Below are 27,494 nucleotides of genomic sequence, written 5' to 3' on the forward strand. Positions count from 1 at the left end.
ATCTGTATATTTCAATGATATGTTTTAAAAATGCTAAAATTCAACTAAAAGTTTTGTGGCAAATCTGTGCCAAGGACTACAACTACAGTTTTTAGATACAGTAGCAACTTCTCAGTTACATTGAGAAAAAAAAAAAAAAATACTTCAAAATTAATTTTGCATTATGACTGTTAAGTTTTGGTAGAACAGTCTCAAGTAATGTTCACCACAGACCTTGTTTTACACAAAGTCGAAAACCAGTATGAAATTCTACTTTGGCCTATACATTTATGATGTCACTACTTGGCAAGATTTGCAGTGTACACGTGTGCATTTCTTCCATCCTAAATCCTCTCCCTTGTTCTTAGTAAAAAATAATAATAATAATACATGGACACAAGAAATTGGTTCCATCAGTTTCCAAGGCTGAAGTGGGGAGTCAAAAATGGAAAAAGGAATAAAGGGAGTTTGTGATGACAGCAGCTTTAAAATGTCTGCACCAACACACTGCATAGCGCTGCCCTCAGGCAATGGAAAGTTTTTCTTATGCCCCACGTTAAGTGCATGTTTTTTAAATGATTGCAACCAATTAGGAGTCACTATCAAGCACCATTTGAAGGTGGGATGTTCTGCTCTGAGACATGGTCAGACCACATGGTGTGAGAAGAAGGCAAGATTATTTGCTTTAGTAATCTTATATAAAATGACATGAACTGTACATAAAAAATGTGTGTGTGTGAGTGTGTGTATGAAGGTGTAGAGAAGACTTTTGTCAGGTTTTATGAATTTTTTTTTATTTTGCATGTTCAGAAATTCAGTTTTTCTTTCAGTTTTTCAACGTTATGCAGTAAGAGGTAAAGAAGCAGGGGTCCACAGCTCCCATCCCTAACCAGGATTTCCCATTGACAATACATACAGGCAAAAAATGTGTGACAAACAGGGAAGATGCAAGATTCCTGGGTGCAAAGGAACACCCAAAGTGATGTTTGTTTCACAGCAGAGAAGAACTGCTTCTTGAAGTTTAACATAGGGGAAAATCTCATTCCATGAAGTACATGTTATGACACGACACACTACATCAGGGCTGTGAAACTTCGGTCCTGGAGGGCCACTGTCCTGCAGAGTTAGCTCCAACCCTAATCAAACACATCAGAACAAGCTAATGAATGTATTTTAAGATCACTCGAAAGCTACAGGCTTTAGGATTAGGGTTGGAGCTAAACTCTGCAGGACAGTGGCCCTCCAGGACCAAAGTTTCCCGGCCTCGCACCACAACACAAACCTACTTCTGAATCAAATGCAATATATCAATGTGTTTCAAGTGTTTTTCCCTTTTCACTTAATGATTTCTTGACATTTTTTGACAGATTTGTGATGGTTGCCTGAGGCAACAAAAAAATATTTTGGGATGGGGGGTGAGGGGGGGTCCAAAAATGTTTTATCAATAAAATGTTCCCAAATAAACCAAAAAATGAATGAATTTTTTATCATGTACCATCAAAATGCACGCAGTAGAGGGTTAAATAATTATATTTTATCTTATGCATTTAATGATTGTTTAAAAAATGTAATGCTTACACAAAAAAAAAAAAATGGTATGAAAGAATGAAATAAATGTCTACAAAATACTGTTTTACTAAGTTGAGTTGAGTCATCTTTATTTATATAGAATGTTATACAATATAGATTTTTTTTCAAAGCAGCTTTACAGGAAAATAATGATTCAAATGATGATGCAAACAGAATTCAATTCTGCAAAGACAATAGCAATTATTCAGTTGAAGTCATTTCATTGTTGATTCAGTTTGGTTCAATAACTGCCTAAACCAAAAGGCGAAAGTGGCAAAGAACTCAAACTCCCATCACCAGCAACATAGTACATACTTTTATTACACAATATACAGTACATGTAAATTAGGACACTGCTCGTTAACAAACAAAACACAGTTCTGCTAAAAAAATAAATAAAACATACTTTGTCTTGTAAGCTATATGAATAAATCAATTTGTGATGTAAGTGATTTGCATGGAAGAGGTAATTATAGTTTTTTGAGTCCTTTCATCAGCACTTTATAATTAAGAACAGTTGGAAGGATTTCTGCCACAGCTCCTAAAACAGGCATCACATATTCCTTCATGAAACCACCAGAACTTTCCTTTTCTTTTTTTAGAGTCACTATCTCTTCATTCAGGAGACCAGCTTTCTCACTGAAGCCTTTCTTTATCATCTCCTCCCGCTCATTCAGCTTGCTCTCAATGGCTCTGTCCATCTCCTGCTGCTGCTGCTCCAGCTCCTTGTTGAACTTCTCCTGCATCTGCTTCATTTGGTCCTCCTGCCGCTCTTTCTCTGCCTTCATCATTCGCTCACTCTCAATGCGTTTCTCCTCTTCCTCTTTAAGCTTCTGTTTCATCAGAGCATTCTTTTCCTTTTCCTCTGTCCAACAACAAAGAAAACAAAAAATATGTGAAATATGATATTAATACCAAACCTCCAGAACCTGAACTCCAAGATGCCTTAGAGATGCTCTTAAGTAACAATTTGGGTTTTTGGGTTAATTAAATTACAAATGCTCCAGAATGAAACAGTGTAATGAATTACAAATATTCATAGGTTGATAAAGATTTACCCTGAATCTTTCTGTCATTTTCAGTGAGTTTTGTATCCATGTGGAGGATGCTGTTTGCTTCTGGTCCTCGCTCATTCAGAAACTCGCTCAGCACGGCCTCGGCCTGCACATAAACATAGATATATTTGAGAACCTTTACTGTATAGACACACTCATTCCTTCTATATTCAAAGAACAATTTCACAAAGACACTTTGTGTCCTCACCGATACACCTTTGTTGGGTTCTCTGCGGTACTGTTCAACAATGGCGTCTCTGTCTCTTTTATAGAGTTCATATCCTCCAGACTGACTGTACTCTCCATCCTGCAGCCGTTTATTCATGTCAGAGAACAGATTCTTCAGCAGATCTCTGCACTTTCTCTCTGATGCCATCACATTCTCTTGCAGCAGGCCTACATAGTACATATCTATGTCTTCCTAAACATACATAAACACATACATACATCACATATACATGCTGGAAAAGTTTGACTACCATAGAAGAGTTACATAGTGTTTTTGAGAAATACATGATCTGTGCACTTCTCAGGCTTTCATAAAATAAAAAATAAAAAATTTTCCTTGCACACACAAGGGCAATATTTAAATAATTGTATCATCACAACACTATAATTTAAAAGAATGCATAATGAAAAATAAATTAACAAGACTTTGCATATTTAAGATATTAAAATAACAGCTGCATTATGAGTGTGCATGTAATTATGTGCATTTCAAATTCACCATCAGTTTATTCAGGAATTCTCTTTTTTCATCTTTAAAGGAACGTTTCATAAACTCAGCGGTGGCCAGACTACTGAATTTTTGGTGCTCTGAGGAAATATCATCCACACCTACTGGGAACTTGTTCTTCACCTGGAAAGAACAGCATGCGTTAGTAAAAGTAAATTACAGTCTGAAGAGTAAAGATAAATTCACTGACTAAATATGAGATTTTGTGTCTTACCTCTTCCATCCCAATCTGATACGCTTTCAGAGCTTCTTGAACAGCTGTCTGGTTCTGTAGATTTGCAAGAGCAACAACTGCATTGTCCAGACAGGGCACTTCACCACTTTTGATTGTGTCCACATAAATCTCTACCAGATGTCCGAGCACTGACAACACACACAAACACATAAACAGATTTACCTTTCAATTTTAAAAGCTAATGGGTCTGGACACTGAATTTTCTCAATATTAAACTGGTAAAACACTCACATTTGCCAGTAACTCTGTGTCCTCCTTTCACTGTTTTCACAACACTATTGTGAAAGATGTGATCACAAAAACGTCTCGTGACCTCCAGAAAATCGGGTACAAGGTCCCGTTCTTGCAAGCTTTCTAAACGTGTCATGTTTTCAGGTGAGGCTGGAGAAGGGAACACAAAACACTTCCTGGGGGACGGGAAATAGTTTCGGATGCATTGACGAGGCAGGTTGTAGTCACTGACTTTCTTGCTCACACCTTTTAGGAGAAAATAACACATTTTTACCAAATTGCACTAAGAAAATTTTTCGGTAACACTTTAGAATACAGTTCCATCATTAATGAATAACTACACAAGAACACATGAGTAATGCAATATTAGCACTCTAGTAACTACTAGTAACTAACAAGCAACTCTGATTAATGAATTAGTAAGTAATAGTGCTTAGTCGAATGTGGTAGTTCACTATTACCTAATCAGTAACTATTATTTTTTTCATACCTACCCAAGATTTACTAAGAACTACTGTATACAGGTTGATAATTAATATGAATAATACATAATGTATAATTCATCCTAAAGTAAAGGTCATGGTAACCCACTAGTAATGACTCAAGCATTACCAAATTCTTCAGAAGGAATTACTAATTATTTGGATCAGTATTCTACAGTGAAGATCGCGGTAACCCACTAGTAATGACTGAAATCATTGTAAGCTTTTGAGGTTTTTTAAGGTCCTGGTTAGTAATTCATTTTGCTAGATTTGGTAACACTTAAATCATTACTAGTGGGTTACCGCGATCTTCACTTTAGAATACTGATCCAAATAATTAGTAGTTTCTTCAGAAGGATGTAGTAACACTTGAGTCGTTACTATCCCAATCCTTACATACATGTCAAAAGCTTACAATGACATCAGTCAATATTAGGAAGTTATGATGATTTTCACTTTAGAATACTGATCCAAGCAGTAGTTCATTTAGAAGGATTTGGTAATACTTGAGTCATTACTGGTGGGTTACCATGATCTTCATTTTATAATTAATTATTCATTATGCATAATTCGCATTAATTATGAACCTGTATAAAGTAGTTCTTAGGAGTTCTCAGGATATATGAAAAAAATAGCAGCTATTGGTTAGCTAATAGTGAACTACCAGTTTCAACCAGTAATAAATTGTTAATCAGAGTTTCTTGTTAGTTAATAGTAGTTACTACAATGTTAATAGTGCATTAGTCATTTGTTCCTGTGTAGTTATTCATTAACGACGGAACAGTATTCTAAAGTGTTACCAAATTTTATTTTGTCAGTCTTCAGTCACTGTTTATTTACATATGTTTCAAATTCTAGCAATGTTTATGTCTCTCTTAAATACCTTTCTTGAGCTGGAGAGCAAATTCAAGGTACTCGTCCTCAGTCACCCTCTTTCCTTTAATTACCAATTCCAAGGTGAAATCTCTCACGACCCAGGTGAATGATGGGAAAAACTGCACAAACTTACAATCCTCTTCTTCCTCCTCCTCATCTGCTGCATTCGTCGATCTGATCTTGATCTGCTCAGTGAGCTCAGTGACATAGCTGCAGCACATTAAGAAATAATAACATCTTGTAAAGTGTATGTTTGTATATGTGAAAGAGGAAGTGGGTTGTGTGGCAGTTTAAAAGATACTGCAGCTTTTCCACTGCAGTGTTATCAATAGTGCCGTGGCTGTTGTACACCAGAGTGCTGCTGAGCAGAACAGCCAGACAGAAGATCCAGCCGTCATTCTCAGAGTCTCCCTGAAACACACAGTGTCTTGAGATCAAATCATCCACAACATATATCAACAAGACTATGAAGTCTACAACTTTATTCTTTCCCTCACTTTGGCCACATCACCAAGTCCCTCTGTATCCAGCAGCACCAGAGTGTGTCCTTCTTTATAGGGGTGCGAGACACACCACATCCAGATGCCTTTAGTCTTCGACTCGATAGTATTGCCGAGAGCGAAGCCTGAGACAATCACATTTTTATTATTATAATCAACATGATGTAGCTAATATGTACACATTAAGTTGGCATGTCTAGACTGTTCTCTCACCTGACTGTTGTCCCGCCAGGCGGTTCATAAGGTAAGATTTCCCTGTACGGTAGAGTCCCACCACAGACACCACCACCACCGGCTCACTGATCCTACTCAGGAACTCAATGGCATCCTTACAGACACTGAGTGATCCGTTCACATTCTCCACCAAACATATGGGCGAAGGCATTAGTCTGGCTTCAGACATGCTGGCTCTCTCTAGCTCTTCCTGTTTGCTAAAGGAAAAACGTGATTCCTCTGGCACCAAATACATATTTACTGATATGCATTTGCAATCTTACATAATTTAAAAAGAAAAAAATCTATATAAATATTAAATATATTATGTATAAATTAAATATTTCATAAATAGTACGCCAACCAAGTATGTACTTTATTTATTTATTTATTTTTTATGGGTGCGTCCTCAGGTCTGAACTTGGTCTAAATGCGATTCAGAGGCGACAAAAAGTAAAATGATCGTGGTCAGATAAAACAATATTCCGAGTTAAAATGTTTGTGTAATCCAGCCACAGATGCAAAACAGAATACAACAAAACGTCCTGATTTTCGAATCTCATGCGCCCCTAGGGATGTATTTTCAAAAATAAACTTGTATTCGAGACAAATTTCTTAAAATTAACCAGTAGCTCTTCAGTTTTGTACACAAAATGTCTAATTCAAAGTTAAAATACGCATTAAATAGTAGTAGGCTACACGTCAATAAAAATCACGCTGTAAATAAAATTTGCAATTGCACAATTAAAAGTAAAGTCTTGAGTGGACATAAGACAACATGTAAACTGCACAGTCGCAAGCATTAACGGTAACCAAACAAAAATGTTTTCACTGAACTCTCAAAAAATGAAATAGTTTGCATTTTATATTTGTTTTTGAACAAATGCCAAAGAAATTAATAAATAAAGGTCACTTACACAAATTCAAAACGTGTCTTATCTGTACTTTATGATGTAATTAAAGATGACCAATGCTTCCTCTTCCTCTGTGATACCTCTCACTGCGCACTGCGAATCCCAGGTTTTATGAACCACAACTACAGGGTTGTTTACAAGTATCCGCCCATACCGTTCTATAGCTTAGTTGACGTTAAAAGGTCGATTTCTGGGAAATCTGTTACACAGCGACCCAACCGAACCCGACTGAGTTGTTTCACTTTCACCATCACTGATCCGCCTATGAGAGCACACGCCCCGTCCCAGCACAGAACAGCACAGTATCACGCAGCAGGAGCCTGTGCCGCTCACTTACTAGAGCTGGGGAAAAGAATCGACTCCTCGATTCAGAGGCGTTGGGAATCGAGAGTGGAATCGACTCCTAATTTCAGAGCTTTTTTCAGTTCAACAAAGCTTATCTATGGGTGCCTCTCAAATGGAAGGCTGCATCCTACGAAGGCTGCACACATTTAAATTCACGAAAATAAACTGAAAGAAAACGAGTCGGTACTGAGATCATCAGAATTTGAGGATGCAGCCTTCCGTTTGAGAAGCACCATTCGCCTCATGCTCGATAAAAGCGGTAATTACGAGAGTGAGGTAAAAGATTATTTTTTATATATATAAAATATCTAGCCTATATCATTTTTATATTTACTCTTCGCCTCATGCTCGCTAAAAGTGATTAGAAGTCTGATTCGTTTCCACGAAAAGTTTCTTTCGGATAGTTTTAATGAACCAGTTCAATAAATAAATAAATATTCAGGGGTTATTTTACGGTGGAACTGGCTTATGTTGTCCACAATTTTGAGCGCTGCACGACAGACTAGATCATGACGTGATTGAGGATTTATTTCCATCTAAAATACTTTTTTTTATTTCTATCAGCCAATGATAGGCTAATGTCACGAGCATGGATCAGTGGCCGAGCATCTGATTGACAGATAAACCACGAGCCCTATCAGTGTTATTGTTAATGTTCTGGTTATTTTGTTTCAATGTACAGTTTGTTAATTTTATCCAAAGCATACAGTCAAAGTAAACTTCATCATTCAGCTGAACTGTGCACATTTATTTTAGACACTTAATGTCTTGTTCAATTCATGCGATAAATGCATGTCCCTGCTGAGCAGTGATCTATGACTAATTTCACGGGCAAAGCAGACAAAATTACAATTTAGAAATCAAATATAGCTATAGAAATTTATCGTCATTTTTTTTTTTTTTTTTTTTTTACAAATAAAGCTTCATGAGAAGGATACTTTCTACGACCTTTATGTCCTGCAGTCATGGCGAGATTATAGGTTCCTTCGATCTAAAAAAAAAACAAGAATCGAAAACAACAGAGGAATCGATTCTCGGAATCGAATCCCATCGATTCCAGGACCAGGAATCAGAATCGGACTCGATTCCAAATATTTCGGAATCTTACAGCCCTATCACTTACTCCGGTTGTTTTGAGAGTTTAAGAACGTTACTACAGCAAACAAACCAGAGGCCTCGCTAACGATCTTAAACAGGACATTTTTTTCCCACTTCGTTATAAATTGTTTGATTACCGGTAGTTATATAGCGGTTGTTGCTTGGATTGTGTTGTTATTGTGTGTCATTTCAATCCTTAACCCTGTACGGTATGCAATATGATTATCAACGAGGAACAAATGATTTGTGATGTTTTTCCAACTTAAAATTGGACGCTATTACAATATCAATAAACATTTATTTATTTTTTTAAAGTTTGTTGCCTCAAGGCAACATTGTACCACAAAGGACAAATTTAAAAATTTGACATTTTCATGCATAAAAATAAATATATTTATTGTTAACATCATTTTCTTTAACCAAATACTTGAACAGTGAGTTTTATCTAGTTTTTAATGTATTGCATATCTCATATTTAAAGGGGTGGTTTATTGCAATTTCACTTTTTTAAGGATAGTTAGTGTGTAAAGTTGCTGTTTGAGCATAAACAATATCTGCAAAGTTGCAGCGCTGAAAGTTCAATGCAAACGGAGATATCGTCTTTTAAAATTCTGAAAGTTTAATGCCTACAAAAACGGCTGGTAAGGGACTACAACGAACTACTTCCTGGGTCTGATACGTCATTGACCCAGATAAACCCCATCCTCGGGAACATGTAAGGAAGGGGGCGGGGCCATGCTGTGCTGCTTTAGAGAAGAGGAAGAGAAAACTAGGGGTGCACGTAAAAATCTATTCATATATGAATCGCGATTCTGTCTTCTATCGATTCTAATGGATTCACAAGTTTCAAAATCAATGTTCTAAAGCAGCGGTTCTCAACACTGTTCCTAGTGTCGCCCTGCTCTGCATCTCTCTCTCTCTCTCTCTCTCTCTCTCTCATTCAGATCAGCTCCAACAAACTGTTCCAATTATACATTTTCACATAGCAATGAGAAGCGTTATACATGGACGCGTGTGTGGTTGCCTTACTGTATTAAAGCTTTAATCAGAATAAAACCGTATATTAAAAGCTAACATAAGCAGTAGCATAATAACAGCATATCTAAAAGTATGAGACAACAAACATACCATTAGGAGCCGTGCTTGCACAAGTTCTGCGCGATCCTCTTCACTAATATCCTCTGCGTCCCAATCGGGCTCAAATTGACAAGCAATATAGACAAAGCCATTGTTTACAATACAACCAGAGCACATGCAGCTGAGGCCAGAGGCCAGGGTGGGACATTTAGACGCACGCTCGGCGGTTTAGTGAATCACAACACACTGAGCCAGCTAACCAATCAGAGCCCATCACATATTTCCGAGGGAGGGGCTTCATAAAAACAGGAAGTAATCGAGGTGTTTGTCAGAGAAGGGACAGAGCGGTGTGGCATAAAGGTAAATTATATGAAAAATAATGCGTTTTTAAAAAAACGAAGCATGAACACATGTTAGACTGCACCCCATAAACACAATCAAGCCTAGAAAAAAAACCCAGTAAACCACCCCTTTAATAAAATGCAATTCCATATCCAGCTGTTGCTCATTGTACCATCGTGGATCACAAGTATAACCAAACCATCATATCAGTTATCATATCAAAACATTACAATCAGAGTTGTTTCAAGGCAAAAAAACGAGAAATCAGCATAACCTTATCCTAATGCACTTTATCCTTGCAAGCATGCACATACACACACAAGCACATGCATGTAAAATCTCTTTCCTCACTAATGACACCTCACTGCTTGTGAAAGCTGAGAAAGGCCCACATGGATTTCACAAGGGCCAGATGTGGGCTGGATCTGGGACAAAACTATGTTGCTGTCTGGGAGGTGTCTATGATTTTCTGCTCCTCCCTCTGAACTCAAGCATTAGAGGAAGGAGTTTTTCCATATTGCTGAGAAGCGCCATCACCACATCCATAAAACTGCCAGAACTTTTTTCTTCCTTCTCTTTTTTTAGATTTTTCATCTCTTCCTCAAGGAGATCAGCTTTCTCTTTAAAGCCTTTCTTTAGCAGTTCCTCCATCTCCTTCAGTTTGCTCTCCAGAGCTCTGTCCAGCTCCTGCTGCTGCTGCTCTATCTCAGATTTAAACTTTTCCTGCATCTGCTGCATCCTGTCTGCATGCTGTTTTCTCTCTTCCTGCAACATTTGCTCTCTCTCAATTATTTTCTCCTCTTCTTCTTTACACCTCTGTTCCAGCAGAGCACTCTTCTCTTTCTCCTCTGACCATTTAATTGAGACATAGAGAGAAAAGAGAAAGAAATGAGATTCTGTGTTTATTTGCAGCACCATGCTATGACATTCAGTAGCGCAGCACACTTACTTGTTTAGTATTGCTTATTGTATAAAAATGTTTCTCATATAATTCAGTATTTAAAAGACAAACAGTTGAGAACCTTGGTGAGCTTACCTTGGTTCATAAGGTAAGTTAGTTACAGTTAATATATTACTGTCGCGGCGTGCCAAATACAGAGTGGATATATTTGCAGCAATAACTTTATAAAAACAACAGGAATATGGCCAACAACACCACAAATGCCAGCCAAAACCTGGTATGTGTATAGACAAAGACTGACAAAACTGAACTGAAAACACTGACTTAGGTACACAAGGAAGGTAAGGAACTAAACTAAACAAGGGACACTCCGATCTTGGTGTCTGTTAACCAAGGTGGCAGAAAGTTTAAAGTCAATAGACTAACATGAAAGACACTGCATTTGTATGGTTATTGCTGACTAAAATGTGGATTTCTAAAGAAAGATGTATTATACATTGTATTACTTCTGCACTTTATTATTTGCAGTTATTTAACTGGTCCTGTATGTGGAAAATTAGAATAAATTTAATTTTTATATATGTTTTCATATTCATTTTTGAGCACATAACCCCACACATACCCCAATTCTAACCATTTCTTAACAGTATGCTGTAACACATACAAAAGGCACTATAAAAGTATTCCAGACCAAGCTTCATGTACTTTTTCACTGCTACACAGCGAGCAATTAGACAGTTAGTTTTAGGTTTGCACTATTGAATCTAAAGGTTTCTTATTGAAAGCAATGGGCTTGGGCTTACCAGCCACGTAAAGATGCTAAAAGACTTTTACTGTCTGTAAAGTGACACATTTCTCTTGGACATATGGTAATATCAAATGCCTTGGAAGGTAGAACAAGGTTAGATTTTTCAGTTCCAAATGTAGCAGGATTAAACCGCTAAAAGAACAGAGAAATATTCATTAGGCTGATTATTAATAAAAGTTTACCTTGAATCTTTCTGTCATTTTCAGTGAGTTTTGTATCAATGTAGAGGATACGTTTTGCTTCAGGTCCCTGGTCTTTCAGAAACTCATTCAACATGGCCTCGGCCTGCACGTAAACATATATATTATTAAAACACATTTATAGGGACACTTGTATTCATATACTCTATATTCACACAGCAATCTCAAAAACACACTAAAAGTGTCCTCACCGATACACCTTTGTTGGGTTCTCTGCGGTACTGTTCAACAATGGCGTCTCTGTCTCTTTTATAGAGTTCATATCCTCCAGACTGACTGTACTCTCCATCCTGCAGTCGTTTATTCATGTCAGAGAACAGGTTGTTCAGCAGATCTCTGCACTTTCTCTCTGATGCCATCTCATTCTCTTCCAGTAGGCCTACAAAGCATTTACCTACAGCTTCCTATAAAATACATGGAAACACAATCCAGAACATGCACAAATACACATATTCAAAGCCTGAATGTACTGCACACCGTGTTTGGATACACTGTTGGTTTAGTTTCACTAATCTGATGGACGTACATTAGGAATTAATTTGGTCACAAAACATGAATACAATTAATCAATCTCCAACTTCAACATATACTCCCCAGTATGGTTAGGTTCAGGTGTGGAAGTGGGTTAAGGTTTGGTCTTTGAGGATAGCTATCTCAAGTGAACTTGGAACATTAGCAGGGACACATCATTTTCCTTAAACAAAACATTGAACAACACCCCTTTCCTAATCTATTCTAGGTTACATTTACTTTCTCAGCACAAATGTTTGTTTCTTTATATAAATGTGTCGTTTTTTTCATAGAATTGTTTGAATGACTAGTCCACATTAAAGTTTAAAGATTACAAATCTTTAATTAAAACTTTAAACAAAAAAAAAAATGAAAAGAAACTAAAATTAAATATTAAAAAGGACAGCATATAAATTAAACCCTACAAAAGATCTATATATTTTAAGATATTATATACACATCCGACTGTCTGAACACCTGACTAGCATTTGTATGTGCATTTATATAAATTTACTTAATGGTATAATAGTCAATAAATTACTTATGGTAGAATTCCGTGCTAATTTGTCTGCAATATTACCATAGATCTGTTATAAGTGAAAAACTAGAAAAAAGTATTTTAAAAAAATCCAATGAATCCTTCTCCCCCTCCAGCTTTATTAAAATAAATGCACCACTGTTTTCCTGTACACACAAGAGGCTACAAATATATTAAGAAACAAGCACAAAATATGTCAAATTATTGCCCAATGAAATAATGATTATTAATAATGGCAGATTAACTTAAAATAATAATTATTATCATATGTCTGCATGCTAATATTAGTTGGTTAGTGAGTGCGTATTTGAAACTCACCATCAGTTTTATCAGGTATTCTCCTTTTTCATCTTTAAAGGAGCATTTCATGAATTCAGAGATGGCCAGACTGCTGAACTTCTGGTGCTCTGAGGTAATGTCAATCACACTTACTGGGAACTTATTCTTCACCTGTGAAACAGTATGTGTGCATGCAATTTGTCACTAAATGGCTGCCAAAACTGTGGTACCTAAAAATAAAACTTTATTTGACTGATGTGAAAATACATACTTTTGACTAACCTATTACTGAATACTATCATAAACTACAGAAGTTTTAAAATATTGCCCATGATAAGTGTCTATGAAGCTGTCGATGATAAAAAAGAAACCTGAGATTTGATTAGTTATACCTCAGAAGTGTATTTGTATTAATGAAAAAAACTGAGGAAGGTTAAAGTAGCTTCAGGAAGTGCCATTTAATGTGTATGAGAGTGACAGTATTGAATATATGATATTCTGTGTCTTACCTCTCCAATCCGACTCTGATATACTTTCAAAGTTTTTTGAACAGCTGCCTCATTCTCTAAAATTGCAAGAGTAGCAACTGCATTGTCCAAACAGGGCACTTCACCACTGCTGATTGTGTCTACATAAATCTGCACCAGACACCCAAGCACTGACAAAATGCACAAACACAGATAAATAAATATGCCTGTTTAATAGGCTTTGGACTTGAATATCTACCAATGACTGTTAAATTGGTGAAACACTCACATTTTCCAGTAACTCTGTGTCCTCCTTTCAGTGTTTTCACAGAACTTTTATGAAAGACGTGGTCACAGAAACAACCTGTGACCTCCAGAAAATCTGGCGCAAGTTCTTGTTCTTTTAAGTTCTCTAAGTGTATCATGTTTTCAGTCGAGGCGGGAGATGGGAATACAAAACAGTTCCGGGATGGGAAATAGTTTCGGATGCATTGACGAGGCAGGTTGTAGTCACTGATTTTCTTATTCACACCTAAATGAGTTTAGCGAGAAAATAAATTTTTACCAAAATGCACAAAAGAAGAGTAAACATTTTCTATTTTCACTCTTCGGTCACGGTTTGATACCTTCAAATGCTGCTTGATGTGTATAATACTACCTATTAGCTGAATTAACTGAACTTAAATCAATATAGTCAGACCTATCTGTCACACATGGATAACATCATTTTAGCCAGGTTTTTCTTTTTCTTTTCTTTTTTGAGAGAGGGGGTTATGGAATTTTAGATTTCATTGTTTCCAAATCTATGCATTTACAATGTTGGGGGGAAAAACAATCAATAGACCTTGTAATTCTTTCTTAAATACCTTTCTTCAGATCAAGGGCAAACTCAAGGTACTCATCTTCTGTCACTTTCTTTCCATCAATTTCCAACTTCAATGTGAAATCTCTCACGACCCAGATGAATGATGGGAAAAAACGCACAAACTGACAATCCTCTTCTTCAGCTGCTCCTGCTGGTCCAGATAATGGTGACCTGATCTTGATTTGCTCACTGAGCTCAGTAATGTAGCTACAGCACATTGAGAAATAACAGCATCTTGCAAAGTTTGTATAAATGAAAGAGGGCTACATGTGGCAGAAAAAAGGATACTGCAGGTTCTCCACTGCAGTGTTATCAATAGTCCCGCGGCTGTTGTACACCAGAGTGCTGCTGAGCAGAACAGCCAGACAGAAGATCCAGCCGTCGTTCTTAGAGTCTCCCTGAAACACACAGTCTTCAGATCAAATCATCCATAAATTAATACATATTTAGAAGATTAATAAGTCTACAGCTTTATCCTTGTCCTCACTTTGACCACGTCCCCAAGTCCCTCTGTGTCCAGCAGCACCAGAGTGTGTCCTTCTTTATGGGGGTGCGGGACACACCACATCCAGATGCCTTTGGTCTTCGATTCAACAGCATTGCCAAGAGCAAAGCCTGAGACAAGCAAATAATATTTATATAACCACCCATTTTTATGCAACTGTTGTGAGAATTGACTTGTATTAATTATGACTGTATATTGTTAATAGCCTTCTAAAACACCTCACCTGACTGTTGTCCCGCCAGGCGGTTCATAAGGTAAGATTTCCCTGTACGGTAGAGTCCCACCACAGACACCACCACCACCGGCTCACTGATCCTACTCAGGAACTCGATGGCATCCTTACAGACACTGAGTGATCCGTTCACATTCTCCACCAAACATATGGGCGAAGGCATTAGTCTGGCTTCAGACATGCTGGCTTTCTTTAGCTCATTCTGTATGTTCAAGGACAAAATATTTGAGTTCAGAAAAAATAATTTCTTACGGGTTTGTAACGACACAAGGGTGAGTAATGATGACAGAATTTTCATTTGAGTTGTGAGACTTCCTGTGCATTTTGTTTCATAATCAAACAATACTTGTAAAAAAAATTCACAAAATTCTAACCTTTCATTGAAGTAAAACAATTGAAAGTGGGGGGAAACTCACATTATGAAATAAATGTTTTCCTCCAATGCATATTGGCCACAATTATTAGCACCCCTAGAAATTCTTATGAGTTCAATATCTCTGAAGTATATTCCCAATCATATTTACATTTTAGCACACCAGGGTGACTAGCATGAAATTGTCCAGCCATGACTTCATGTTCCACAGGATTATAAATATGAGGAACACAAAGGCCAAATTCCCATAATCATCCATCACAAGGAGTAAAATCAAACAATATAGTTCTGATGTGCGGAACAAGATTGTTGAGTTTCACAAAATAGAAAGTGGCTGTAAGACAGGGGTCACCAAACAACTAGTTCCAATCAACTAAAGATGTTACAAATCTGCCTGAAAGATGACGTGTGTCTATATCGTCCTAATGCATGCTGAGGAGGAGAGTTTGAGTGGCCAAAGACTCTCCAAGGATCACAGCTGGAGAATTGCAGAGATTAGTTGAGTCTTGGGGTCAGAAAGCCTAAATACAGTACATATATATCCAACAGCCCCTAGATCACCACGTTGTTCAGGAGGGTTTCAAGAAAAATCCTCCTCACTTATCCAAAAACAAACTCCATCATATTCATTTGTCAGAGTCAGACTAATGATTTGCATGGGTATCATTATGTCATGACTTTACTTGTTGAGGCCCTCGACTAACTAACTAATTCAAAATCTATAACCACAATGACATATTACTTAACAATTAGTTAATAGTCATGTGCCTCAACAAGTAAAGTCATAACATAATGATACCCATGCAAATCATTAGCTAATGATTAATTAAAGCAGACAACTGGAAGTTTAAAGGCATGGCTTCGACCCAATGTGGTAATTAACATATGAATTTACTTCATTAGTTAATAAAATAAGTTATTAGGTAGTTAATATATTATGGCCCATTTAACTGATAACAATTTATCGATTACTTAATCTTTGAATCATATCGCATGTCCATTAGTTGCTGATGCAGTAATCATTAATAAATGGTTTAGTTCATCATGAGTTATACATTAACTCATGATTATCTGTGCATTAGTTAAGCATTATTTAATGCATATTTGTGCACCCGTATTGTAAAGTGTTACCCTGATCTCTTGTAAGGTGTTCTCCAAACTCATCAGGCATTATAGCAGAAAATTCAGAGCTGTTATTTTGGGAAAGGGATGTTGCAATAATTGGGTGCCAATAATTGTGGCCAACGTGAACTAGAGAAAAATATTTATTTCATAATGAGATTTTATCCCCACTGTCCATTGTTTTACTTCAATGATAGGTTAGAATTTTGTGAATTTTTTTAATAAAAGATCAAAAGAATATAAACAATTCAGATTTATTTTCACAGCCACCTTTGCTCATATTTACCAATGATGCCAATATTAGTAGAGAGCATTGTGTACATATAATTTGGTAGTAAACGTAAGGTGTGTAACAAATTTGATAGAAATGACTATGCATTTAGTAAAACTTTTGCAACTGCTTTCTATCACTTATTTAAAGGCACACTTATTAAATAGTTGTCTTCTTTTACATAGGAACTACTGAACAGACATTTAAAAGTATACTTTTTATAGTGCAAAATATTAAAAATCAAACTGCGTAAGCTCTGTAAAAACTTGTTGGTCCCTTGTAGCGCTAAAAACCCCACAATAATGAGTCATCACGTCTAGAGACTTTAAATCACTTCTCACCAGCACAATGCAAATGATTGAAAACTTGACAGGCCTCTCCTCTCCCACCAGCAGATGAGGTTTCCGGGTTTGGAACGCAGAAGGTTAAACACTAGAATCCTTTTTACGGGGTTGAGCTTATAGAGGTAGGCTACATGGAAGATCATAGCAAATATTATTTTTGCTTTGCAGTTTTCAACAGAAAAATCCACTTTTGCATTTCCACGACTTTCAAAAAGCGTATACAGAGATAGATCACGGCAGTCAAAAGAGAGATGGCAAATTTACCGTCACTGTCACCGCAACAGTAGCCTAACTAAATCATGATAGTTCATTAGTGTTGTAAACGTATATTTTAAGTGTTTTATATATGTGATATGGTTTTAAGTGTTTTAAGCCGCATACATGAAAATAAAGTCGCTTACGTTGACCAACCCTAAAAGGTGTAGTTAGTAGAAGATCTTACCGATGTTGTCTCTCACTTCTGTAGTCCTCAGGCAAGTGTTTGAGAAGACGTTAAACTGACGGTTCTGAGTCACACCTGATTACTATCCAATGACAAGTATTGCACTTTCGTGACAGCATCACTCGCAGATAACGCATATCCGTATTTTGAACCGGTAACAAACCTGTTAGACAAGAAGAGTCTCCAGAGAGTTTATTAAAAGATATTTTATGACGAAGAACTGCTTTTAAGTGAGGTAATAAACAGGCAGATTTAAGTTTTATTATTTTTGTGTTAGTATAAAATCACCAGAATGGCTTTGTTAGTCAAAAAATATGACTTATTTTATTTTGTTATGTATGTTTATGTAACTTCTTGCGTTATGTTTTCGCAGTCATGGCGTGTAGCAGGCTCATGTCCGCTCCGGTGTGTCTCATTGAAAATGATGAAAATGGGCAGCTGCGTGTGAGAAAAGAGGCCAAAGACATTCTGGATGGGATCAGTGAGCCGGTGGTGGTGGTGTCTGTGGTGGGACTCTATCGTACGGGGAAGTCTTACCTTATGAACCGCCTGGCAGGACAACAGTCAGGTGCTGCTGAAAGAAATAGCTTAAAATCTTCCTCTTGTGCAGTCACTACGATAATGACAGAGCAAACGTGTTAGTGTGTGTGTGTGCGTTTGTGTGTATGTACTTGCTTAACCTACATTGTGAGGACAATATATATATAGTCTATACGAAAATTTCGACATTCAAGGAAAACAGCTTGTAAATCATGCAAATTTTTTTGTTTGTGAAAAATACACAAAATTTTCTGTGAGGTAGGGTTAGGGATAATATGAAAATATAATTATCTCAGTATAAAAACCATTTACAGCCTATGAAAAGTCAGCCTAATGATGTAAAAACAAGTTTGTGTGTATAATCTGTCTAAAACAGTATGTGTAATATGTGTAAAAACAGTAACTGCATTAAAATTAGCTAAAACACGTTGTATAAAAGAATTCTATCAAAATCCAACCAACAGCCGATGCACAAAAACCATTGCACTTTTTTTTAATTTTGCGATAATTTGTTACACTTGTACATGACAATACAGAAGAAAAGATCTGTCACAATGTCCATTTCATTGTGACTTTAATTCAGCAGGCCTGTATTTTTATGCATGAAACCAACATGAATAACAAAGACTATTACACTTCTTACATTCTATCTTGGCAACTAGATATTTAAAATATATACTTTTTTTCCTTTTCATCTTGGGCATCTTCATTTGTTTTTAATTAATTTGATTTTCTCAGGTTTTGCTCTCGGCAGCACTATTGAATCAAAGACTAAAGGCATCTGGATGTGGTGTGTCCCTCACCCTAATAAAAAAGGACACACTCTGGTGCTTCTGGACACAGAGGGACTTGGTGATGTAAAGAAGGTGAGGAGGAAAATGATACAGCATCCACAATGATGTTTTCATAGCAATGTTACCTACATAGCAACAGAATCTACCATCACCTATGCTTTCAATTTTCATTAGTTAATCAATGTACCATGCTGCACAAATGGTTTAGAGTTTACAGATCAGTTTTAAACTAAACTAATTAATTTATGGTCATAGTCTGTTGCTAGTAGAGGTAAATACACAGCTGCTTATTGTAGCTGACACTCTTTTAATATTTCAGGGGGATGAGAAACACGACACATGGATCTTCTGCCTGGCTGTTCTTCTCAGCAGCACTCTAGTGTACAACAGCTTAGGAGTCATTGACAACACGGCCCTGGAAAAGCTGCAGTATCCTTCTCACACTATAAACAAACAAAAACATGCACATCCAGTGCAATAAACTGAAAACACTCCCTCGTAGCAGCAGTGCAACTCTTCCTGAACAATGCTGAATGTAGCTATGTTACAGCGCTGACGGAGAACATTCGTGTGAAGGCAGAAGTGGGTCAACATGAGGACGAGTCGGCAGATTTCATGCGTGTATTTCCATCATTTGTCTGGGCTGTTCGGGACTTCACTCTGCAACTGAAAAAAGAGGATAAACCAATAACATCCGATGACTATCTAGAGGGTGCATTGGAATTAAAACGAGGTGAAAAACAGAGTTGACACTAAACACATACAGCACATATTTACTTTAAGAGTGCAGGGACATTTGAATGAGAATGACATAATTACAATTTTAATTTAGAAATTAATATGATTAGATAATGTTTAAATACACAAATTAGAAGTCCTATTAGGCATTAAGATTTGATCACATTTTGAACACGTTTCAGCGATCTATCCTGCTAAATTTGTAGTATTTTTCATTCCCTCTTAGTCCAGGGTAAGTCGTAGGGTCGTTTTACTAGGCTGCTTACAACACTAAAAAGAAAATTGGTAACACAAGATAAAATAAAAATCTATTATGGTCTGATCAAAGAATGATGGCAGCAACAGTGCATTGCTCTGCCTAACATTAAAAAATTAACAAACATTAATTATAAACAAAATATTGTTAATTATAAATACAAATTTAATAAAAATTTGTAAAATGTTTTTTTAAACGGCATCAAACACAAAAACATATGCAGTAAAACAAAGGAACAGAGAAATAATAGAGATGTACCATTGTATTAGCAGGATGGACCTGTGTTTTCTCTCTAACGAGGAAGCAACAATTACAATGCTGACAAGTGCACATGATTTTGTGGTCATCAATGTTGTTCCAACATACTCTTAACATTTCAATTCCAATCAAAATGATTTTGGATAAAAAGTAAACATTGTATCAGTGCCACCTTTCTATCTGGGATACTAAGCTCTGAGATAAAGATGTAAGGAATGTAGATAAATGGCTGCCATGTGATTCCTTTACAAATATATTTATAGCACCTGGGGCGGTAGATCTGGTTAAACCTACCTATTTGTTTACCAATTTGAATAGGATTTTTAAAGGAAAAAATCTTTGCAACCCTGCAACCTTGATGTATTTGGCAGAAGAGTATATCCAAAATGATTTTTTATCAATCAAACCCATGAACTTGCCACTGCTAGCATTATGCTCTGATAGTTTTAAATTAGTCCTGTCAAATGATTAATCACGATTAATCGCATAATACAAACACATGCATGTATATATTTAAGAAAAATGTGTTATGTTTATATATTAAATATATTTACATATAATATAAGAATATAAATATATAAATGTATATACATGTAAATATTTTCAAAATATATACTGTATGTGTGTGTATTTATATATACATGATAAACATACACAGTACACATACATATACTATGTAAACAAAAATTTGGATGCGATTAATCGCGATTATTCGTTTGACAGCACTATTTTAAATATAATATTATATCACTGATGATTCATAATTATCTTATTTCAGGTAGTTCACCTCAGACTGAGACATATAACCTGCCACGCAGCTGTCTGCGGAATTTCTTTGCAGTGAGGAAGTGCTTTGTCTTCCCTCGGCCTGCTAGTACGGAAAACATGTGGAGAATGGAGGAGCTGACTGAAAAAGAACTGGACTCAAAGTTCCTTGAGCAGGCAAACACCTTCTGCTGTTACATCTACAAAAATTCAGAGACAAAAACTGTCACTGGTGGCCGTACAATTACTGGAACAGGTGTGTGTCTTCACTGAATTACTTGTAGAAAACAAGTGCATAAAAACACTGTTATAAAACTCTTTTGAGAAGCATCATTTCTATCACTCTGTAGAAATCTGATAAGTTTTCTACTGTGTGATTCACTTAAAGCTGCTGTAAGTGATCAACTGTGCCACCAAACAGATCAAAAATTATGCTTTTTTCACCCAATTTTTTTCTCTTGTCATTCTGTATTCAGCTAAACAGCTATTCCAGCTCAAAACCTCTGCCATTAGTTGAAATAGACATATGCATTCAAAGATCGTAATTGTCTGATGTTTAGAGTTTATGGCTGTTACAAATATGATTGCTCCGAACACTCTTATTAAAATTAGTCAGGTATTAGGGACATTTTATGTGTTGTCTTATTAAAAAAGTCACTTATTGCAGCATTAAGCAGATAAATAACAGTTTGTAGAGAGATCAATGAAATGTGAAATAAAGAGTAGATGTCTGACTGAACTATTGTGTTTCCTGACAGCTCTGGGTAATCTCGCTGAGGTTTACGTAGAGGCGATTCGCAGCGGGAATGTTCCGTGTCTGGAGAACGCAGTGGTGTCTCTGGCTAAGATCCAGAACGTCCGTGCAGCGGATGAGGCCCTGCAGTGCTACATGACAGAGTTGTTCAACTTGGTTCAGCTTCCAATGAACCCAGAAGAGCTGTCCAACATCCACACAGTCACAGAGAAGAAGGCCATTGACGTTTTCATCACCGTGTCCTTCAATGACAATGACCAGATCTACCAACAAGAGCTCATGGTACCTGCTGAAACACACATCAAAGTAACTAAGATAGACAGACAGAAAGAAAAATAGAGACAGTCAGAAAACAGAATACACACAATGTCATAGGAGCCCGGCAAAAGAAAGCCTATAGTCTTTAACTTAAATTTTTTACACATCCTCTTATTGCTTCTGGCTTTTTTAGGGGAAGATTTATGATGAATATCAACAGATGTGCCAGCAGAATTATGATGCATCTCGCATGCAGTGTGAGAAAGTTCTACATGATGTGTTTGATACATTGGAAAAAGGTATTTCTGACGGATCATACCTGAAACCTGGAGGATCCCAAAAGTACACAGACACGCTCAGACAGCTGTCAGAAGAGTACAGAGCAAAAACACACTCGCAAATAATGGTACAAAACATTAATATCAGAGTCACAAATAATGGTACAAAACACAAACAACAAACAGTTTTGGAATGACAAAAGAATAAGTAAATGATTTATTTATTTGTAGTTTTTTTGTAACAAATCTAAATTTAAAATTGTAAATCCAAATTTAAAACTGTAATTGTGTAAACAGACATTTTGAATGATACTTGAATATATATTTTTGTCTACAGAGTGAAGAAGTGTTGAGCAAGTTTTTGAAAACAAAGGAAAATATTGGAAATATGATTCTACAAGCTGACCAATCTCTCAGTGCAGCAGAACAGGAGAAAGAGGGTACAATTCGAATCAGCACACTTCTCTATTATTCTATCAATTAAGGCTGATTGATATAATGATATGATACACAAGACAACACACTTTCATAAATGTCTATTCTAAATACCTGTTAGGCTCTCATACTGCACATCTTTATTGCTGGGTGTGTATGCACAAGTAAACTGCGAGACTAAATGTGTGTGGACACACCTTTCTAATGAATGTGTTTGGCTATTTTAGGCTACTTCCACTAAAAGGTGGATAAATTCAAGCATGCAGCCATGCAGATATTTTTAGTAGAATGCAGTGTAAAAGAATGACAATGCACAAAGCAAGAGTGATGGTAGAGGTATTCAGTAAAACAAAGTTCAAAGTTTTTTTTGTCCCTTTGCAGTGGAGAAGATGAAGACAGAGATTCTAAAGCAGCAGAAAAGAAGCCTAAAGGAACAGAACCGGTTACAGGAGCAGACGTTTAAAGACATGCAGAGAACCTATGATGAGCATGTGAATCAGATCATTCATCAGATGGAGAGAGAGCAGGACAGAATGAGAAGAGACAATGATCGAGTCCTGGATGCAAAACTGAGAGTAAGCACAGTTTTAAATTGATTTATATGACCCAAAATACGTTGTAAATTAAAAATCAGACACATAATAACTAGTGGCATCAGCAATAATCAAAAGGTGAACATTTATTAATAAGCAATTTAAAAATGTTTATTTATTTATTATTTATTCAACTTATTAATAATGTTAATTTCCTCCTTGTTTGGTTGATTTTAAGCAAGAAACATAGTTATTTTTAAGCAATAGTTGAGTTAACTAAAACTACCCAGATGGTTGGGTTTAATGTTTAACTAAAAAAATAAAAGCTGGGTTAAAAAAAAAAAAAAACAATTGCTGGGTTTGTCCATATTTCACCCAGTGCTGGGTTGTTTATAACCCAGCATTTTTAGAGTGTATATGTGACTTATCTTTTTTTTCTCTCTCAAAAACGCAATTTTATGCAAGATATTTTTTAACCATGGAGCAAACGTTTTAAAATATCTTTAAACTCCCTGTGAAATCAAAATTGTCATTTTTTTGGCTTTTAGTATGAATATATTAGCCTTATGCCGAGTTCACACTGCACGATTTTAGCCCGATTTTTCACTCGCCGACAGGTTTTGATAAATCGCCGACAAATGCCCGACATCGGAGGCAAATCGGAGCTCGTTCACGCGAGTGACAATCGCGCAGTGTGAATTATCACAGACACGATCTGAGAGAATCGCCGACACGTCGCCGACGCCCGCGAAATATTTGACATGCTAAATATCTGGAGCTGTCGGCGATTCACAATCACGCTGTGTGCAATGATTTCTGACTGAAAACTACATCACGATGACCTTCAGCCAATGAGAGACAAAGATACAGGGCAGAGGGAAGTTCGGTGAGGAGTTATAGACCATATCAGTATTTTAATATGTACAATTATATCATACAGAAACAAGCACAAACGCTTGACCAGCCGCAACATCAGCATAACAGTTACTGCAAAATTATTTACCACTCTTTGCAGAACACAATCCCTGTTCCCTGCATCTCCCTCCTGCATAATCTGTTTTTGTTTTTGTAGCTGGAAATCAGCGCACAGACCATTTGCGGGCTATATTTTTTTAATACTTCCAGTCTCGCTCGAGAACAACGGGCTGGGGGCAGGTTCTCGCGTTATTTCCTTATCACTTCTCGCGTGTGTTTTGTTGTGAAACGTAGTTTGCGGATCAGACAGAGTTGTCGGCGATTCTTCCTATTGTGAAATCGTGCAATGTGAAAGCCCCTGTCGCCGATCCATCGTGCAATGTGAACACAGCAGCGACTGAATGCTACCCCAGATAGTCACGCAGTGTGAAAACAACAGCGATCCGACGAGTTTGAAAATCGTGCAGTGTGAACTCGGCATTAAGGTTATCTATAAGCTAGTGTGGTCCAAAATAATGAAAAAATTCACATTTACAAGATATAAGCATTCAAAACATAAAGTCTCTACTTTCCACCAATGATTCTGATATCACCCTGCACTTCAGCTTCTCTTCAAACTTTCTGTCCAATCAAATGCTCTTTATAATCTGAAGAGTCCTGCCCCCTACACTATAATAAATTGACGCTGAAAATACAGCTCAAATCGGTCACTTGTTCACAGTTACTAGTATTTTCTGTATGGTGAATGGCATGTAGTGCACTATATAGGGGACAGGGAACAATTCAGACAGTGTACATATGCTTTCCATTGGAGCGAAAGAAGTCTAGTTTTGTGTTGTGTCACACGAACCGCTGCAGCGTGCACACAGTCTGCTCTGGTCCAGAGACACAATAGCATGGAGCAAATCATATGTGCAAATCGGCGCAGACCATAAAACGCATCGGATGCATTTGAATTCTACATAGAATGCTATATTTTATTGCAATATGGGCGAGATTGTCATACGATGTCAAATGCGGCTTTACCGAGCTCAACGGCTCTGTCATGACCTCTTGAAATATATACAAATGTATTTTGGAATGTAAAATAGCCTATTGTGAATATTTATATAGAAAATTCATGACCCAGACATGGTATTTACAGGCTTCACAAGATTGCTTTTGTGGTTCACAGAATGTTTTACTCATCCTGTTTTTTTGGACCATGTATTATTTATTTGCTCTTTATTACAGGAAAATCAAGCTCTTGTACAGCTGGGCTTCCAATGGGAGGCTGCCCGGATGCAGAGTGAGATTGACAGCCTGAAAGCAGACATGAATAAAGAGAACTCATCACAACGCTCCAAACTGAGACAGGTTTTGAATAGTATCGGCATTGCAACAACTATGCTCGCTCCAGGCTTTACCCCTAAACTGATTGGTGTTGGTATTTCCATGGCATCAAATTTTGTTTGAATACAAGCGTATTCACACACACCTAAACTAGGGGTGTGCGATATATATCGTCTGCGATAATATCGCAGTTGTTATTTAAATGATGTTCGATTTGACATTATCGAGTATTTTGTGCCCGCATTCATTACGTGAAGTCTAGACTAGTGCGCGTGCGTAGATGGTGTTCTTTCACTGCACTACATTTAGAATGAACACAAAATTAAAGACATGGGGGCAGAAAATGTATATAGGCTATTTTGTATCACTTCATATAGCCTAGTTAATCAATTTCACACTAAGAATAACAAAAAATAACGCTCCAAAAATGACCATGATTACAAATGTGATATTGATTTTTTTACAACAGTTCAATAAACATGTGGTTAATTAAGAGACTTATGTTTTAGACACCATATTTCCTGTTTTTGCTTTATTTCGAATATCACTCCAAACACAGCCACAGCACTGTTTTGTGTCTCTGAGCAACATGAGGGCATTTCGTTCCTGCATGAACCGGCCGTTTGAATGATTCGATTCAATTGCAGTGACTCACTTATTAACAGTGACTTGCTGGCGATTTTAATTTCACATTCAAAGTATCTTTTATTATTTAAATAATTTCAAATATTTAACGTTTTGTGTTTAATGTATCAAAACATGATTTATGCATTTGTAATTGCAGGTTAAATGCATTCATGTCTTGCATTAAACAGTGTGTAAATGCATCTAAATGCCAATTCAGATGCAGCTTCTGTGTTTTCTCTGCATTAAAAATCAGTTTAAACTTATTGGAAAAGATTAATTTCTATCAGTGTGAACTGACCACCACACAGAATATGAAGAATATCAAAAACTTTAGGAGTCAGCTGTCCACGACAGTCCTTAAGGTACCAGCATCAATAAAATATTGTCTAATTATCGTTAAAATCCCAGAAAATATTATTTTTTGGCAATATCTCACACCCCTGATATACTGTATATATAGTTTCTGTTCTCATATTATATGCCATATTAACTGACTAGTGAGCACCATTTATGAACTGCGGTTATCAGAGTGACTGCCTTCCATGTAGTGTTAAAATGATTTACAAAATCAGTGAATCCTGATGTAAATCTTCCTGGCAACCTTCTAGTTATTAGGCCATAATATGTGGCCAAATTACGGCCGATATCTATGACACATTTTGAAACCGATTTGACATTAAACAATAGTGTGGTACTTTGTGTTTAAAGATTTAGTTAACAGATCAAATGTTCTTAAACTGAGTTAGTGTATTCACTTTTTGTTTGCTTGTAATTAGATGGAAAAAACTATGCCGTTTATTTTTGACATCCTTGTAGGCTAAATGTGGTGACTGCAGTTTTCTGTGAAATATAATAAACATTTCTTTTGATTGTGTATATATGACAATGTGTCCTTAGCATTGAGTATACATTTATATAGCAAACAATAAACCTCTGAAGAAGCTTGAAGTTTGTCTCTTTCTTACCATGGCTGTACATTACTGACTGAAGGGGCTGAAAATGATGTAAAAATATCTACTTGGTCTACTATATTTGAATATCTAAAATAAAAATGCTAAAACATCCAAAATAAAGTTCTGTGGTGAAACCATGCCAACAGTGTTGTCACGTGTTCAACAAGGAAGACGATAAAGATGAAGATAATCCAATAAACATTTATTCCAAGAAAGAAAATCCATAGAGACACAGGGTGAACACAACATCAACATTCAATACCGGACGAGGGAGAACTGAACAGGCTAGAGCTAAAGTAGCGTAGTTAACGAGGGACAGACAGGTGCAGAGGGTTAACTGATAATTAGACAATGAACTAATGAGAACAAGAACAGAACCAAATATGGGAAAACAGGCAGACGACAAAACATGAATCCAACGGGTTGTGACAGTTCGCCCCCCCTCCCGGAAGGCGTGACCTGACACCTTGGAACAAAGAGATGGACGGAGGGGGACTTAGGAGGAGGATAAAGGAGTGGATGTGGGATGGTGACGGGACGGCGAAGGGC

General features: G+C 36.7%; 3 protein-coding genes across 5 annotated transcripts; 1 reads left to right on the top strand and 2 right to left on the bottom strand.

Moving 5' to 3' along the window:
• Window positions 1-1,625: 1,625 nt before the first annotated feature.
• LOC131522901 (guanylate-binding protein 1-like) lies at window positions 1,626-8,378 on the bottom strand. 2 transcript variants are annotated; one of them, XM_058748774.1, is made up of 11 exons: window positions 6,794-8,378; window positions 5,877-6,094; window positions 5,661-5,788; window positions 5,465-5,574; window positions 5,171-5,373; window positions 3,806-4,051; window positions 3,554-3,702; window positions 3,331-3,462; window positions 2,812-3,024; window positions 2,607-2,709; window positions 1,626-2,413 (listed from the first exon to the last, which is right to left on the bottom strand). In XM_058748774.1, the coding sequence occupies exons 2-11, from the start codon at window positions 6,064-6,066 to the stop codon at window positions 2,019-2,021; spliced, it is 1,869 nt and encodes a 622-aa protein (XP_058604757.1). In that variant the 5' UTR covers window positions 6,067-6,094; window positions 6,794-8,378; the 3' UTR covers window positions 1,626-2,018. The 2 variants fall into 2 exon arrangements, with proteins under 2 accessions (XP_058604757.1, XP_058604750.1); XM_058748767.1 differs by having other exon boundaries at window positions 5,877-8,378.
• Window positions 8,379-8,519: 141 nt separating this feature from the next.
• LOC131522925 (guanylate-binding protein 1-like) lies at window positions 8,520-17,643 on the bottom strand. The gene is made up of 12 exons (XM_058748808.1): window positions 17,510-17,643; window positions 17,065-17,194; window positions 14,949-15,159; window positions 14,708-14,835; window positions 14,509-14,618; window positions 14,222-14,427; window positions 13,645-13,887; window positions 13,398-13,546; window positions 12,928-13,059; window positions 11,753-11,965; window positions 11,544-11,646; window positions 8,520-10,500 (listed from the first exon to the last, which is right to left on the bottom strand). Exons 3-12 carry the CDS (start codon window positions 15,136-15,138, stop codon window positions 10,112-10,114), a joined length of 1,863 nt encoding a protein of 620 aa, XP_058604791.1. The 5' UTR covers window positions 15,139-15,159; window positions 17,065-17,194; window positions 17,510-17,643; the 3' UTR covers window positions 8,520-10,111.
• LOC131522912 (guanylate-binding protein 1-like) lies at window positions 17,068-26,934 on the top strand. Of its 2 annotated transcripts, none has more exons than XM_058748795.1 (11): window positions 17,068-17,189; window positions 17,883-18,077; window positions 18,788-18,915; window positions 19,163-19,272; window positions 19,383-19,576; window positions 20,874-21,116; window positions 21,619-21,896; window positions 22,066-22,278; window positions 22,488-22,590; window positions 22,967-23,160; window positions 25,267-26,934. In XM_058748795.1, the coding sequence occupies exons 2-11, from the start codon at window positions 17,885-17,887 to the stop codon at window positions 25,486-25,488; spliced, it is 1,878 nt and encodes a 625-aa protein (XP_058604778.1). In that variant the 5' UTR covers window positions 17,068-17,189; window positions 17,883-17,884; the 3' UTR covers window positions 25,489-26,934. The 2 variants fall into 2 exon arrangements, with proteins under 2 accessions (XP_058604778.1, XP_058604769.1); XM_058748786.1 differs by lacking the exon at window positions 17,068-17,189 and adding an exon at window positions 17,613-17,744.
• The last annotated feature ends 560 nt before the right edge of the window (window positions 26,935-27,494 follow it).

Source organism: Onychostoma macrolepis, chromosome 02 (genome assembly GCF_012432095.1).
Source record: "Onychostoma macrolepis isolate SWU-2019 chromosome 02, ASM1243209v1, whole genome shotgun sequence".
NCBI lineage: Eukaryota > Metazoa > Chordata > Actinopteri > Cypriniformes > Cyprinidae > Onychostoma > Onychostoma macrolepis.

Excerpts from the sequence above, each read along its gene's own strand:
- LOC131522901 (XM_058748767.1), bottom strand. The coding sequence starts at position 6,132 with ATGTATTTGGTGCCAGAGGAATCACGTTTTTCCTTTAGCAAACAGGAA. Across the intron at positions 4,052-5,170 it reads TGCTCTCCAGCTCAAGAAAG|GTGTGAGCAAGAAAGTCAGT; the intron begins GTATTTAAGAGA and ends TTCTCCTAAAAG. Across the intron at positions 3,703-3,805 it reads ACACAGAGTTACTGGCAAAT|TGCTCGGACATCTGGTAGAG; the intron begins GTGAGTGTTTTA and ends GTGTGTTGTCAG.
- LOC131522912 (XM_058748795.1), top strand. The coding sequence starts at position 17,885 with ATGGCGTGTAGCAGGCTCATGTCCGCTCCGGTGTGTCTCATTGAAAAT. Across the intron at positions 19,577-20,873 it reads TGCATTGGAATTAAAACGAG|GTAGTTCACCTCAGACTGAG; the intron begins GTGAAAAACAGA and ends ATCTTATTTCAG. Across the intron at positions 23,161-25,266 it reads TCCTGGATGCAAAACTGAGA|GAAAATCAAGCTCTTGTACA; the intron begins GTAAGCACAGTT and ends TCTTTATTACAG.
- LOC131522925 (XM_058748808.1), bottom strand. The coding sequence starts at position 15,138 with ATGTCTGAAGCCAGACTAATGCCTTCGCCCATATGTTTGGTGGAGAAT. Across the intron at positions 14,836-14,948 it reads CCTGGCGGGACAACAGTCAG|GCTTTGCTCTTGGCAATGCT; the intron begins GTGAGGTGTTTT and ends TGCTTGTCTCAG. Across the intron at positions 11,966-12,927 it reads AATACCTGATAAAACTGATG|GAAGCTGTAGGTAAATGCTT; the intron begins GTGAGTTTCAAA and ends TGTATTTTATAG.